General features: G+C 39.2%; 1 protein-coding gene across 1 annotated transcript in view; it reads left to right on the top strand.

Moving 5' to 3' along the window:
- Positions 1-14,510, top strand: part of STK31 (serine/threonine kinase 31) — a 41,271-nt gene that overhangs the window by 16,170 nt on the left and 10,591 nt on the right. The window contains exons 10-19 of the mRNA XM_054191575.1: positions 416-538; positions 5,442-5,621; positions 8,121-8,237; positions 9,296-9,415; positions 9,916-10,047; positions 11,086-11,187; positions 12,181-12,261; positions 12,625-12,750; positions 13,457-13,582; positions 13,827-13,913. Coding sequence (XP_054047550.1) covers positions 416-538; positions 5,442-5,621; positions 8,121-8,237; positions 9,296-9,415; positions 9,916-10,047; positions 11,086-11,187; positions 12,181-12,261; positions 12,625-12,750; positions 13,457-13,582; positions 13,827-13,913 — 1,194 coding nt within the window. The remainder of the gene's footprint in view (positions 1-415; positions 539-5,441; positions 5,622-8,120; positions 8,238-9,295; positions 9,416-9,915; positions 10,048-11,085; positions 11,188-12,180; positions 12,262-12,624; positions 12,751-13,456; positions 13,583-13,826; positions 13,914-14,510) is intronic.

The following is a 14,510-nucleotide window of genomic DNA, read 5'->3' as shown; positions in this document are numbered from 1 at the left end:
TGGTTTCTGTTTCTTTATTCATTGCTTTCCACACTAGATTTTCCAAATCTTTACAGCAAGTCTGTAAAGCTGCAGTTTGGTCTTCCATGTTCATATATATTTTCCTATTTCTGCAGGGCAATGAGGACATTTTATGTTTACAGTAGCAATTAGGAATTCCTACTGTTATCAGCAGTCATGCAGAAACTGTTTCTTTAGTTGTCTGATAATGTAGTCATATTTTTGCACTGTAAAGAATGTTGTATTTGTGCAAGGTGGTCATGTCGTAGGAGTAGAGGTTAAAAACAAAATTTGCTTTTTCACTCATTCCTAGTCAGGCATGTATTTTACTAATCATACTTTGAGGGATTAATGCTTTTTTGTATCACTTCCTGCATGTGTGGCATTTGGGTGACTTGCTTTTTCTTCTGCGTAGGATGAAATAGATGAATTGATTGCCAAGAGAGATGAGGTGCAGCAGAACTTGTATTCATCAGTGGAAGAATTAATTTTGGAAGTGGATCAACTGCCCCTCTCTGAGCGCTCAAGAACATTACAGGTAAGGAGGCTGCTTTAATTGGTATTGATTCCGAAACACTGAGAACCTGTGGAGAAACCTGTGTTTCTTAATGTTAAATGTTATATAGTTGGAGACCTCGACAGCAGCAGATGAAGCTTTAGATAACACTTCTGAGTTAAGTTGTACATTTGACACCTGTAGTTCTCAGTGTTACTTAGGTCTCCTTGATGGTTTGTTTCTAGAGGCAAATTACCTAGATCCTGGATTTGAGCAACAGCTTTTCTCTTATGGTACTGTGTTTGGTGATTAACAAGACTTCATAAAGCACAGAATATTTATTAGGAGGCAGGTGTTAATGAGAGAACCTACAATTAAAAAGTCACTGCAATTTGCAGGATAACTGCATTGAATTTTATGGTTGGATTAGACACTGTCCTAGCCTTTTCCGTTAAGGTGGCTGTATAGTTTGGACCAGTGTAGCAAAGTCTAAAATGTTTTAAGCTTTTTTTTTTTTAAGGTGAGAGTGAAATGCTACAGAAGCACGTGTTTATACCAAGAGTCTCTCTCCCTCCCAGCCAGCCTAACAACAGAAAGTGGTGAACTAGATGGCGAAATAGCCTTACTGCAGAGGCAGTAAGAACTTTTGAGGAGGACTTTACCAGTAGAAACACCAAGCTGGTGCTTCTGGCCTTTGCTGTTAGAAACAGTGTCTTTTCTTCTTCAGAAATATTAAATTTTTTTTGTTTTGACTGTGAAAGTGTTTGTGGAGAAGGGAAAAAGGTTGGCAATAGTTTGACAGCTTGTCATGATTACAGGCTGCATGTAATTTTGTCTAAGATTGGAACAGCATTAATAAATTGAAGCATTCACATTTTCATGGAATTAATTACTCACTTTCTAGTGGAATTATTTTTCAATGCCATTCAAAAAAATGTTTTGATACACTTATTTTTTGATTCTAGTCTGACATGCGGATTGGTGTCTAAGTAGAAAAGATATTGGATGGGTAGCATTTCATGGCTTTCTGTTACTGGAGGCCCTGTGTGGTTCCTGCTCCTTCAGACAGAGGGAAGTTGTGGTGTGTAGTTGTACAGGGCATTTATATTTTGTGGGGTTTTTTTTTGGTGTATGTTTTAAGGTTATGCTGTGTTAATCCACTAGGTGGTAGGCATTAAGCATCTTCTAGATGGTTGTACTGCAGTGAAATTTTAATAGTTTTTTGAAAATATTTGAAGGGGTACTGAATGCTCCTAGGTGTGTTAAGTGAATTCTGTGCTTTAGCTTAAGTGTGTTGATGGTCCTCTCTTGTATTAGGAGCTAGAAGATCAAAATAGTTTTCCCAAGTAGGAAAACAGAAATAAGTTTTTACCAAATAACAGGGAGAACCTTGGCTGCAATTTCATAGAGCTGAAGGAGGTCATTCTGTGCTCTTCTAGAGAAACAAGTATTTTTCCAATGTGTCTCAGAAGAACAGGAGCTTGCGAGCTAATGCCCCTCTCACTGAGGCTGTGTATTGCAAACCTCTGTTCTGCATCACACATCTCTTCTGACTTAAGTTTCATACCGTCCAGTAAGAACTGTTGTTGGTCTGAGCTACAGACAAATTCAAGCAGCTTCAGCCACAGCTCGGTCCAACTGGCTAGGACTGAAATAAACAGTTGGTCAGCTCCATGCTTTCCAAGTGCTAACACTGCATTTGTTAAAAGGAGGGCTGAGAGTGTGGGCATACACATAAGTTACTTTTGAGGGTAGAAAGGCTTTGCAGAGGGATGTGGACAGGCTGGATCGATGGGCCAAGGCCAGTGGTATGGGGTTCAACAAGGCCAAGTGTCGGGTCCTGCACTTGGGTCACAACAACCCCATACAACGTGACAGCCTTGGGGAAGAGTGGCTGGAGAGCTGCCTGGCTGGAAAGGACTTGGGAGTGTTGGTCAGCAGCTGGCTGAATATGAGCCAGCAGTGTGCCCAGGTGGCCAAGAAGGCCAACAGCATCCTGGCCTGTATCGGGACTAGTGTGGTGAGCAGGACTAGGGAAGTGATCATACCTCTGCACTCAGCACTGGTGGGGCCCCATCTCGAATACTGTGTTCAGTTTTGGGCTCCTTGCTGCAGAAAAGACATTGATGTGCTGGAGTGCGTCCAGAGAAGGGTAACAAAGCTGATGAGGGATCTAGAGCGCAAGTCTTCTGAGGTGCAGCTGAGGGAGCTGGGGTTGTTTAGCCTGGAGAAAAGGAGTCTGAGGGGAGACTGTATCACTGTCTAGAACTACCTGAAAGGAGGTTGTAGCAAGGTGGGGATCTCTTCTCCCAAGTAACAAACCATAGGACAAGAGGAAATGGCCTCAAGTTGTGCCAGGAGAGGTTTAGATTGGATATTAGAAAAAATTTCTACACCAAAAGGATTATCAAGCGTTGTAACAGGCTGCCCAGGGAAGTGGTGGAATTGTCATCCCTGGAGGTATTTAAAAGATGGCTAGACATGGTGCTGAGGGATGTGGTTTAGTGGTGGTTTTCGTCAGTGTTAAGTTGATGGTTGGATTAGATGATCTGAAATGTCCCTTCCAACCTAGACGATTCTAAAGCAAGCTAGGGTGTGATCCTAACAGTTGTCGGCTGTTCTGTTAGCTGTCTGTGAGCATGTTTCCTCTGCCTCGTGCATAGTAGTCATGCAGACCATGGAGCTGTCTTCATATGATAACTTGTTATCCTTCTGGAGGCTTCTTCTGTATCCATATACAGGTGAAGTTGCTAATGTTTTTGGGAAGTGTGCTTATAGTATGAAAAATAAATGGGTAGACATAGGATGTAACTTAACTGATTCTTTCCTTGAGGATGGTCTGGTGGAATGCATGCAGATACTCTTCTGCTGTAACTATTGCTGCTATTTTTGTAAACAGGGTGTGGTATTGGATATGAAGCTGTTACTGACCACTTTTCTTAGTTCTATTACCCATTTTTTGCTGCTGTTAAAGAGCCTGATTTTTTTTTTCTCCCTCCTATCACGCTGTTCCATTTGAACTCGGCTTCTCCCTTGCAGTGCCATTTTCTACCCGCGTGTGTCCTGATGTGTTAAAATCCAGTTGTTCAAAAGAGAGTGTGAGAAAAATCTGTTGTGCACCTGAGTGATTTAAATAGCCTCCATAAATGTAGCAGAAACTTCCTTTTTGCATTTGCTTATAGACAAGCATATTTGTACAAAGCTCATGTCACATGGCTGAGTTGGAAAATTGCTGTTTCAAACAATCTGTTATACTAAGTAAATGCTGTTCATTATAGTAACTATTGTTATGAAATTAGTTTTAGTATTTTAAAAAATACTGTTTGGTGTTGGTTCTTTTTTTTGGGTTTTTTTTTTATGATCACTGTATTTAGTTAGTTGTTTGGGGAAATTCTTGTGCTTGTGGATCCCATTTGAACTTTTGCTGTACTGTGTCTCTAAAGTTGGGGCCTGGTTGTGGTAAAATAGTGTGTAGTTCTATAAAATTGGTCAAGCTCACTTCCTCACCTGTGCAGTAAGTACCTGCAGTCCTCAGCAAGGGGAGTTCATTGCTGCCACGTTCTGCCCTGTGGTGTCAGTGTCAGACAGTCTGTTTTACTTAAAGTTATGTTTGGTTGCTGATATGACCTGTTTCAAGTGTCTGAAAGGCTCCTGGCAAAGATGAAAACCTCTCTGAAGAGGAGGCGAGAGAGAGGTATTGTGGTGGTGTTCTGTATCTACATGACCTAGGTGTTCTTTGGGAAGACCTGTGATACTTAACTCAAATGTTCTGGGATCTGAGAGAAGAAAAAAAGTGAAACGCTGTATGTAAGCTGTCAGCAGCCTTTCACTGGGTTTCTGTAGTAATCTTGTCGAGAATTATGTGGATAAGTAAAGTGATGGATTTTGAAAGCTGAAGGATGCTATTTATTACAAAAACACAGGTTCATTCAGTCAAATTCCACTGTTCAGGGAGAATTTTCTTTTTCAAACTACAGCAAATTGCCTGCAAACACCAGTGTAGCTCTCAAGTATTTTTTCAGCATGGGACTTTCCACCCAGGTGCAAGGAAGACTGCTTTCTGTCAGGATGTTGTCTCCACTGATAATTGACTGATACATTCCTCCCTGACCCCACTTGTTCTTTAGGTCATTTGACAGGCTGCTCTTTGTTTAAAAGTGTTTTCTGTTTGCCCTGAACTTTAGCCTCATACTTTCCCTTACTTGTAGCACTTTAGTTTGTTTTCCAGTACAAGTCAAAAGGAGATGGACCCTGTGCTTCATGTACTTGCAGAATACTTGGCTTTTAGATGAAAATAGAAGTGTCCGGACTGTAAAACTCATTTCAGAGGGCCTTCAGGTGTCAGACATGTAGGTAGTTGCTGTTCCATCTAGGTATCAATGTGATGATGAAGGTGTGTCAGAAGAGATTTGACCAGTTACTTTTGAAGGGAGGGATCAGTCCAGAAGCATTCTTCGAGTGTCTGGCTGCTCACCTTGTTTCTTAGTACAAGTTCACTTAATTTTCTGAATTTGAGTAGTTCTATGAGGAGCATTTATAAATTGAACCCCATTGAAGTCCTGTTGGACTGTAAAGCCCAATCCGTAGGGAAGAAGAAACTAGAATACGCATGACTTCTTATAAACTGTTAAGGTTTTTGTGGTGTCTTTTCCTTCCGTGTTTTGAAGGGAAAAATCAGACTGTATGATCTTTGTGTGAGGTCCTTTTCTGCGTTGCATTTTTCTGGTAGACATACTGCCATGAGATCTGAGAGGAAAGTGGAATATAAAATATATTTCACTGGATATAGAAAGAGGCCTTTGTAGTGGAAATAGTTTTATGCCAGTAGTTAGTGCTAACTTTTTCTGTTGAATGTCTTGATTTTTATAGATAGTGCGCTGTCTTCTTGCACACAAAATTCTTCTGGTTTGCAAACCTATTTTTGTTTGGTTCACTTGATGCACAGGAACTGTCTGCTTCTCTGGAGATGGTGTATGGTCAAGGTTCTGAAGCAGATGACTCTGAGGAGGCATTTCAACACTTCTTTAAGTGGAAGAGTGTTAAAGTGAAGAAATTAATTTGTGTCAGAGATAATACGGACACAGCTTTGCAAATTCTTGCTGACTGGTTCAGTGGCATCTTAAAGGTAAGGTGAACAGTCAATCTTTCCTGTTGGTGGAAAAGATGAAGTATGTCGCTGTCTCACTGAGCTTGTGAGGACTAGGCATTAGTAGGAACAAGTACCTATGTCAGGGAGATTGTGCATATGAGCAGTGGTACAAATGACAGTGCCTCAATACAGGTGGAAAGGTAATGTGTTGAGGAATGAAGTGTTAATTTACCTTTATTCTTAGTGTACTTTTATGATGAGACAGAGTTTATGCTTTCTTATGAAAGGACATCTTTTGCAGAAAGATCAGTAGTGTTATGCAAGTATAACTTTTGTATGGGTGTGCTCTGTCTGTTCATGGTGTGACTGAAATGGTTTAATCAGATCTTTCAAGTGGCCTTTGGATAGAAAGACTTCAGATTTTAAAAGGTTCTAGTTCATAGATGCTGCTGAAAGAGATGATGAAAGATCACTGCAAAGAAGAAGCCAATCTGACTCGACATGATCTAGGTAGAGATTGTAGACATATATAATAGATACTTTTTTTTCCCGTCTCACTGAAATGCTGAATGTAGGGAATTTGTGCAAATAAATTGTCCACTTCTATTTGCGTGTCCTGCAATATTTTCTGGAATACCATTCTGACCATGCTGTGTCTCTCAGTCTGAGTTGTAGGAGATTTGGAGCATAGCAGTTGAGTGCATGTTACTTGTCTTAAAAGGAAATCAGTGGTGGAAGTGGGTTACCATACACTGAGTTCCGCTTGTAAAGAAAGCGCAAAGTAGGGAGGAAGCTTTGCAGCTTTCCTGTCTCTGTGCTTAATATTTATGTTCTCGCTCATTTTAGGACTCTTAATCTTCCTGAGAAGACTGTAAGCTGCTCTCCCTCCATTCCTGCAGGCCCAGCTTCCTTGATCGCTTTCTTGTTGCACTTGTGTGTAAATGTTTTGAGTTTGTGTTAGCATAACCTTCCTGCCCATGTGAACTGTACCTAGTCCATGAGGATTGTGCCTTTTCATAACGAATAGGTTTTCTGTCCTTGGGTTTCACTGTACCCAGAGCATTTACTGTGGCCAGATGCTGTTAGGAATAACAATGTTCCTTGACTTGACAATAAATGCAGCAGCAGTGTAGGCTTGGCATGTGTCATGTGCAGTATAATGTTAATTAATATAATTACTTGCAGATGTTTATAATCATGTCAGTTATTAGAGGGGGCAAACAAACCTGCAGGTGGGTTTCTGTGATTGCTGGGCACAATTCAGGGTGGTATTCTGCACGTATAAAAGTGACTAAAGTTTGTTAGTGTAGTGATGAACTTTGATTTACCTGTTTCAAATCTGAACTTTTCCAAAAACAGTTCAGAGACACAGAAAATGTAGACTTTTGGCATGAGTTGGTAAAGCACTGGTAGGTAGACCAAGGAAGAAATTGTCATTTATCCATCTCAAACATTTTAGGTTTTGATATATAATTATTCTGTTTCAATTTAACTTACAGCTCTTTTTTTAAAAAAAACCTGTGAGCAATTGTGTAAAGCAAATGTTTCTTCGAAGTGTTTCCCTTCCCCTTAATTTAAGTAGATACTCTTCTTCCTTTCTTTCTGAATCTAAATTATCATTGATTGGAATCTACAGTAAGGAAATGGGTCAATGACAGACATGGAAATTTCAGAGACTAGACGGCTTCTTTCTGATATGCAACCCCAGGCTTTGGGGAGCGACATACTGTTTGAACTTGTACTATTAAAGTTTTTATTTTTAGTTCCTTTAAGGTTAAAGCAATAAAGTATTTTCAATCTTCAGTGGCATACACATGCTTGATAGGTAAATGAACGAGGTGAAGTTTGCAGGTTTCTATTATGAGTGTGTATCTTGCATGTTTAATACAGGACCATATTTTCATTTTAGTTTTGGTTGCCAATGTAATATCTCTTCTTCTGCAGATATGAGTAACAAAACCTTGCTGAAAACAACATTCGTTGTAATAAGCTGATCTTACTGATTTTTCTCTGGCATCTTCTGTATCTTACATCTTGAAGCTAAGTTATTTCTGACTTATATGAAAACACTTAGGGTTTCCTGGTGAAATCTTTAACCTTATTTCATGCTTGATAAACTGTGAAATAGATGCCAGGATGTGTCTTTATCTCAGGTAGTGCTACGTAGGAATGGAAAGCCCACTTGATAGTGAAACTGCCGTATTGAGCATCTTGTGTATCACTGTGTGGGCAGCAAACATGTTGATTTTTTTGATGTGAAATTCATTTTTGGTAAAAATCAAAATGAGATTAGGAAAATAAAACCTGATCAAGGCAAGAATCAACTTTCATCTTGCCTGGTGAATCTTAACTCTGTTAGTTCCAGAAATCGCTATATCACTTGAGGGGGAGGCAGTTAAAGGTGAGATCTGACACAAATCCTGATTAGATTTCCAGTAGTGCTATAACTCTGTATTTCTTGTTTGTTTTTGCTGTCTGCTTGCTAACTACTTACTTTCAATTCCAAGGCTGATTATTTTTTTTTCCTCTTTGAAGTGTTTTGACCTGATGTCAGAAGCATCTTCAGATTTAGAGGAAGTGGTTGGCAACGCAGATGAAATTCTCAAAAAGGCTGAGCTGGCTATTTGTGAAGAGCTGGATACTGACTTAAATGTAAGTTATCATGCCTACTGTGTCATGACTTCTGTATATTTTATTTATCTTTGATTTCAGTTTAAAGCTTTTCTTAATGTATCAGATGATTTTATTTGCTACAAAGCAGCGTCTTTTTTTTTTTGTGGAAATATGTTAAAGTCACTCAGGTTGCTCCTCAGAGAGAAAAAATGTTTTCCAGGCAACAGGCAGAGGACAGCTTTAGGTTACAGGGGTTTCGCTGTGTGTATGACTGGCTTAACTAAGAAATACTGGGGAAACTGATTCTTCCCTCTCTATGTGCAGAGAAGCTTTCTTTGAGCTGTACTGAGTTTTGGTGCTTGTGTTGAAAATACAGGTGATGAAAATTAAGTTTCTGTTTAAAATAATGGGATTGCCTCTCTAAGTGAATGTGTATGGATACATTTACTTTTTGCAGTCTTAAGAGATGAATAGTTTTTCATCACTTCAATTTTGCATGGGACAAGTGTTCTTGCCTTACTGGTAATCTTTTTCTGTGCTTGCATTAGCCTTTTTATCAGTTATTTACCTTTTCTGATAAGCATTTCCTCCATTCTCTTCTGCCAATTCTTTGAGGTACTTGCATTGTCTCTGCAATCAGTTTCTGTTGTGCCAGAGAATGGTCATATCAGCAAAAGTTGAACCTGTCCTCTAATGTAGCATCATAGTAACAACAAACCAGTAGTTTAGTCTGCTTGTGACTGCTCTTTGTGGTAGAACCAGTGACTCTTTTAGAAGAAAGGTTGCATGCTTTAATGCTTCAGATCTATTTAACCATGCTATCCCTAAAAAAATTCTTTCGTAGGATGTGCAATATGAAATTGGACTTCGGCATAGGAGTGCCAGTCAGTTTTATTCTATTGGAACTATTGGATGAACTCTTAGACTTGCTAACTTCCCTTTTAGAATCTCTTTAAGAAGAGAGGGAAAAGTCTGAGAAATTATTTTTGCCATTAACAATGGAATTTCTCAGTAAAAGTTTTACATCTTAAATGTTGCTGTGTATAAATGAGGAACGACTCTCAATCTTTAATCTCCCTCTGTGTAATTCAATCCAGGAGCCTGATGAAGCAGAGAAGGGAATAATTATGAGTGCTTACAATAAAGTTATACATGACATTTGTCAGGAGCAAAGTATGATCAATGTCATACAGAACAGATACTCGGCCAGTGTTGAGGTGAGTTTATGCCTTATTTATTTCTGCCACACTGATCTATAGTAGTAACCCTTTCTGACATAACTTCTTTTTGAAAGATGTCCTCTTATCTTTTTATAAGGAAATTCTAGGAGTATATTAGTGATGAGACATCGGTTGGGTTAAAGCTTGAGAACTGCAGTTGTGCATTACCTCAGCCAATTCTTCATTTCAGTTAGATACAAAGATACTTTTTTAAAAAATAAAGCAGTGGAAGCTGGAATCTCTGGATTCATTACAAGCAGCATGTAACTTAAGGGGATTGAGCTTTTAAGTAGAATGTTGGTTTTCCAGAAGGTTGTTAATGTAATTAAAATGAAACACAATAAAATCCCTCTTCTTTGGGGAAAAACCCTGAAAAGCTGAATTCAGATAGGCTTCAGGCAGTTTCTCTAATGTATTGGACTGAAGCATATTAAAATAGAATGCTTGAACGCTTTCTGATTATTTTTTTTTCTTTTTTTTCCCCCTTTTCCTCCTAGTTCAAAAAGCAGGCTGAGGAATGGCTGAATAGAAGACCTGATATTAACAACTTATTATCAATTAAGAAAACCGTGAAAAGTTTAAAGGCCCAGTTAAGGTGGAAGCTGGTTGAAAAGAACAACTTTGAGGAAGTATGGAAATGTTACAGTATTGGTGGTTTTGTCTGTTGTTTTTTAAATTGGTTTAGAAATATTAATTTTTTCTATTCTGAGTAAATGATAACTGTATAGAATAGTTTCAGATCTTGTGATCTGAATTTTGCCTTTAACTGTGGAAGTTTTACAGGTGCCTGAGAATAATCCTGGGTGGGTTAAAGAAAAAAAAAAAAAAGAAGTTGGTACTTAGCCACTTTTCTGTTTCGGTTCCCAGCTATGGCACTGGGCTTTTAACTATGTCCCTCTGGTGACGGTCACTTTTCACAGCGTGAACAATTTTGTCCAGCTCTTCTTACTGTGCTGATTGTGTGATTACTTTAAGATTTTACTTTGTTAATAATGTGTGTGCCTCCCCTTGTGGTGACAGAAGTCAATGTCTCTTCTAATTATCAGGGTTCCCCACTACCCCTCAGAAGAGTCCAAAGAATGTAAATATTACCCCAGCTTCAGTGCTGTTTGATCACACATTTAATTATTCTGGTGATGCTTAAGGAAAAAAAGAACCTGCATATGTGTCTCTGTAAGCATTGTAAAGGGGCAGTAAGCTTCCAAGAGGGATTTAAAATGAGACACACTAATGAAACCCATTGGGAAAAGGGTTCTTGAATAATGAGGTGACATGAGGAAAATGCCTTTTATGGGAGAAAAAAAGTGAATGAGTTGTGGAACCTGGCATTGCTGGTAGATGGATGATGGTGCTGTTATGATTATATGTGATCAGCTAATTAAAAAACAAAAAAAAAAAAGCTCTTTGACTTAGGAAACAAGTAGGCAAAGGGCTGGAACATTTGGTCTGTCACATAAATAAAGGGAACATCTTTCTTGGTGATTAGGTTTTAAGAGATTCTTTTGGGTTTCCAGGAAGGAGACTGAGTAAAATATGCATTTAAGAATGTGTTCAACTCTAGAACTGTGACATGGAAGCTGTTTTTTAATCCTGATGCAGTAGGTTACTGTTGTTTGGTATAATAGCAGAATGAGAATAGCACACTGACTTTGTTATTCTTAATGCAGTCTGATGATTACAGTGAGTTTGAAATGATGGGAATAAAAGAGGAAATTGCTCATCTGCGAAATAGGGTTCTTCAGGAAATATCCAAGGAACGAGAAGAATATGTAAGTATTAAACTACTTAGGCAACTAAAAAAACCTGTATGAGGTACATCTGAATTTCAGTTGCTTTAATTTGTGCTCTGGGTAAAATAAAAAAAATATGATTTTTATAGCGTTGAATGTTCACCCTTTTTTGGTGAAAGCTATGGGAGAAAGCATGGAGGCTGATCAATTTTATCTCTATTGGAACATAGTTTCTTCAGATCTTCCCTCTCTTCACTGCTCCATAAGGAGGTGACGTGAGAAAAAAATCCGAGCTGTAGTTCTCAACCCGTAAGAGCTGCAGGTGAAAGTGTAAGCTCAGTTGCAGGAAAAAAGACTGTAGTTCTTGCAAGAAGGGGAACTGTTTCCTTATGACTTGGTTAAAACAGGCTTTTATCCTGAAGTGGCGGATGACTTTCTCGAAGTTATCTTAGAACACTCTTTCTCTAAGCCCTCTATATGGAGGGAAGAATCGAAAACCATTCCCTTGCGAGCGAGTAGAAGGGCACCAGGATTTGTGGTGGTGATGCACCTACCTCTGCCGATGTAGCATTTGTGTGTAATAGTTACATTACAGCTGTGTGGGTTCTGGAGATGCATGAGATGCTGGCCTGGTCTGTGTTACTACTTGATTTCTACCTTCCTCCACTTACCCGTAGTGAAGTTGTTTTCCTTTGTTTAGTCCTACTAAAGCCTCTTGTAGAAAAGGTGAATGTTTTCCATGATACTGCGTGAGCTGTTTGGGGCCTTAACACTACCCACCCTCAGAGCTTTCAAAAATCTTTCCCTTTTGATCTGCTGCATTCATTTTGTGTGCGAGTGTGTGTGTGTTGGTCCCCCTTCCCCCTTGTTAAAGCAAATGGCAGTGCTATTTTGAATGGTGTTGTTGAAGGAGGTACAGTCGTGGTCAGTGTACATTTGAATGTCCTGGGTATATATTGAAAATGTCAGCGTATATTTATATGTGTCAGAAAATAGTGACTTGAAGCTGTGGGCCTTGTTTCCTTCATTTAGGAGAAGCTGACGTATTTGGTACAGAAATGGTTCCCTGAGTTACCACTTCTTTATCCAGAAGCAGGAATTCTGAACTATGTGGTAAGCAGAGATTGTATCTGAATGCACTGTCAGTTGTTGTTTCAGGCACTATCAAGGCTCTACACCAACAGTGCTCTGCACGCTCTCTGTCCGTTTGGGAGTTGTATACCCTTAGCATTGTTTGTTGTGGTCTTCCTCCTTCTCGCCCTCTTCTGGGGAATATTCAAGGAAGGGGTTTGATTAGGTGCCTCATCATGGCCAGCCTCTTGGTAACAGATGCTGGAACTTTTTAACATGTCCCGCTGGTTTTTTGCTTTGCTAAGTTGATTGAGGAAGAAGGAGAGGTAGTCAAAGCCTCTGAACCTTAACAGCTTTTAAATGCCGTGCACTTACTCTGGATATTGGTGTGTCCATGTGCTTCAGAACTCTGGTGGACTTCTGACACGCAGCCTGGAGCGAGACCTTTTGGATGCAGAGCCCATGAAGGAACTGAGCTCGAAGCGACCTTTAGTGTGTTCAGAAATTCAGGGCCAGAAGGTTCTTTTAAAGGTAATGTTGGCACTGGCTGTGAGTTAGTGCTGCAGGTGAGGCCTTGGCTTGTTAACGTGCTGATTCTGAATGAACTCTGCTGTTCCTTTCACATCCCTGTGTTTAACAGCCCTTTTCTGATGACAGATTTTTTTGTGGGGGCCTGTAGAACATGAAGCATTGTTTTACTTCTGGATTGCTTCCATACTGCTTATTGATGTTTTTTCACTTCTTTTGAGGACTGCTGTAGTGAACAGTGCTTCCCCTTTACTGTCTGTTCTTTCTGGTATCTGGTGGGCCTTTTTTCCTGTTCATTACTCCTGTCTCTTTCTGCAGATGCTGGCTTGTCTTCCTCATCATTTCACTGAGAAATTTCAAGAACAACTGCTCTGCTTCTCTACCAATCTGCTAGCAATTGGGAAACCAGGGGATGTACTATTATGAGAGGCATAGTTGTAAATACTCTTCTTGCTTTTGACTTGGCTTATTTAAATAGCAAATTTGAGACACGCTCCCTGTTTTGTTGGTACAGACTTCCTAAAAGTTAATAAGAAAATATGGGAACAATCTATGACAGTTGGAATTGAGTTTTGTGTTAAGTAGAAGAGGAAGTTATTCGATGGCATCTAACAATATGCATTTCTTTAATCTAAAAAAAAAAAAAGTTTAATGCAGTAATGTTACAGGCATTAGGGGTAATGGCTTGGGTATCTCTTTTGTTTTTAAGGGATACTCCGTAGATGTAAGATCAGAAGCCAAAGTGATAGAAAGAGTTGCCAAATATCACAGAGCTTGGGATCAGCAGAAGGAGAAATCTGGATTATTACAACTGTTGTTTCTTCTTTTCTGCAAGGCAAGATTCAAATTCATTATCTTGATTTCTGGTTTAGTTGCAGTTGTGCCTTAAAGCTTTACATGCCAAGTTGGAGCACCGAATCAAAAAAATATTTCATTTCTGAGTTTAGATAAACTGTCTACTTAGTAAACATAATGAATCAATTTATCACATATCCAGTGCATGTTAAACTTCCCAATATTTCTGATATTTGAAACAATCTAATTGTCCTTTCTTTCTTTTTTTTTTTTTGTTGTTGAAGTCTGATCCTTTGGTGTATTTAATGGTCCCATACTACCCAGGATCAAGTTTGGGGGCTTTGCAGGCTGTTACACCTTTAACTTTAGAAGTAAGTATAACTACTTAGACTATCAGCATTCTATTTTGTATGTTTTTAAACTGAAATCTTATTGTTTTGCTGTATGTTACAGTGCTGATAGTGTTTCACCAGTGTACTCCCTTTGGTGGCTGACATTGACTGTACAAAGTTGCACAGGATAGCTTGACTGACATTCTTAGCATCTGGTCAGGCAGTAGTTTGCAACTTTTAAAAGAGATTTTGCTTCGTTACACTTTTTTCTTTCGTTGAAATTAATGCCTCAGCTGTATTACTAGTTCATTTTAAAAGTACTGGAGTTGAACATGTTAGATGTTCAGAGGCAGGCATTTCTGTATTGAAGTTTTAGAGGACTCTTGTGCAATTGTTTTTTTTCTGTCCTCCCCCTCCTCATCCCCCTCCTTTTCTTTTCCCTCATCCTCACACAGTGTATAGGCAGTTCAGATTGTCATCCCTGGCAGTAGCTAGCAGACAATGCAGTCATTTCTCTGGTTCTATTCAATGATTTAGAGCTTCTGTTTGCTGACTTGGACCTACTTGTAAAAGTCCAAGTTGAATGGTTTTTTGGGTTGTTTTTTTTTTTTCCCCCCCTATATCTTTTCATGTTAG

Source organism: Rissa tridactyla, chromosome 2 (genome assembly GCF_028500815.1).
Source record: "Rissa tridactyla isolate bRisTri1 chromosome 2, bRisTri1.patW.cur.20221130, whole genome shotgun sequence".
Classification (NCBI taxonomy): Eukaryota; Metazoa; Chordata; class Aves; order Charadriiformes; family Laridae; genus Rissa; species Rissa tridactyla.
This window is presented reverse-complemented; position numbering and strand designations above follow the sequence as displayed.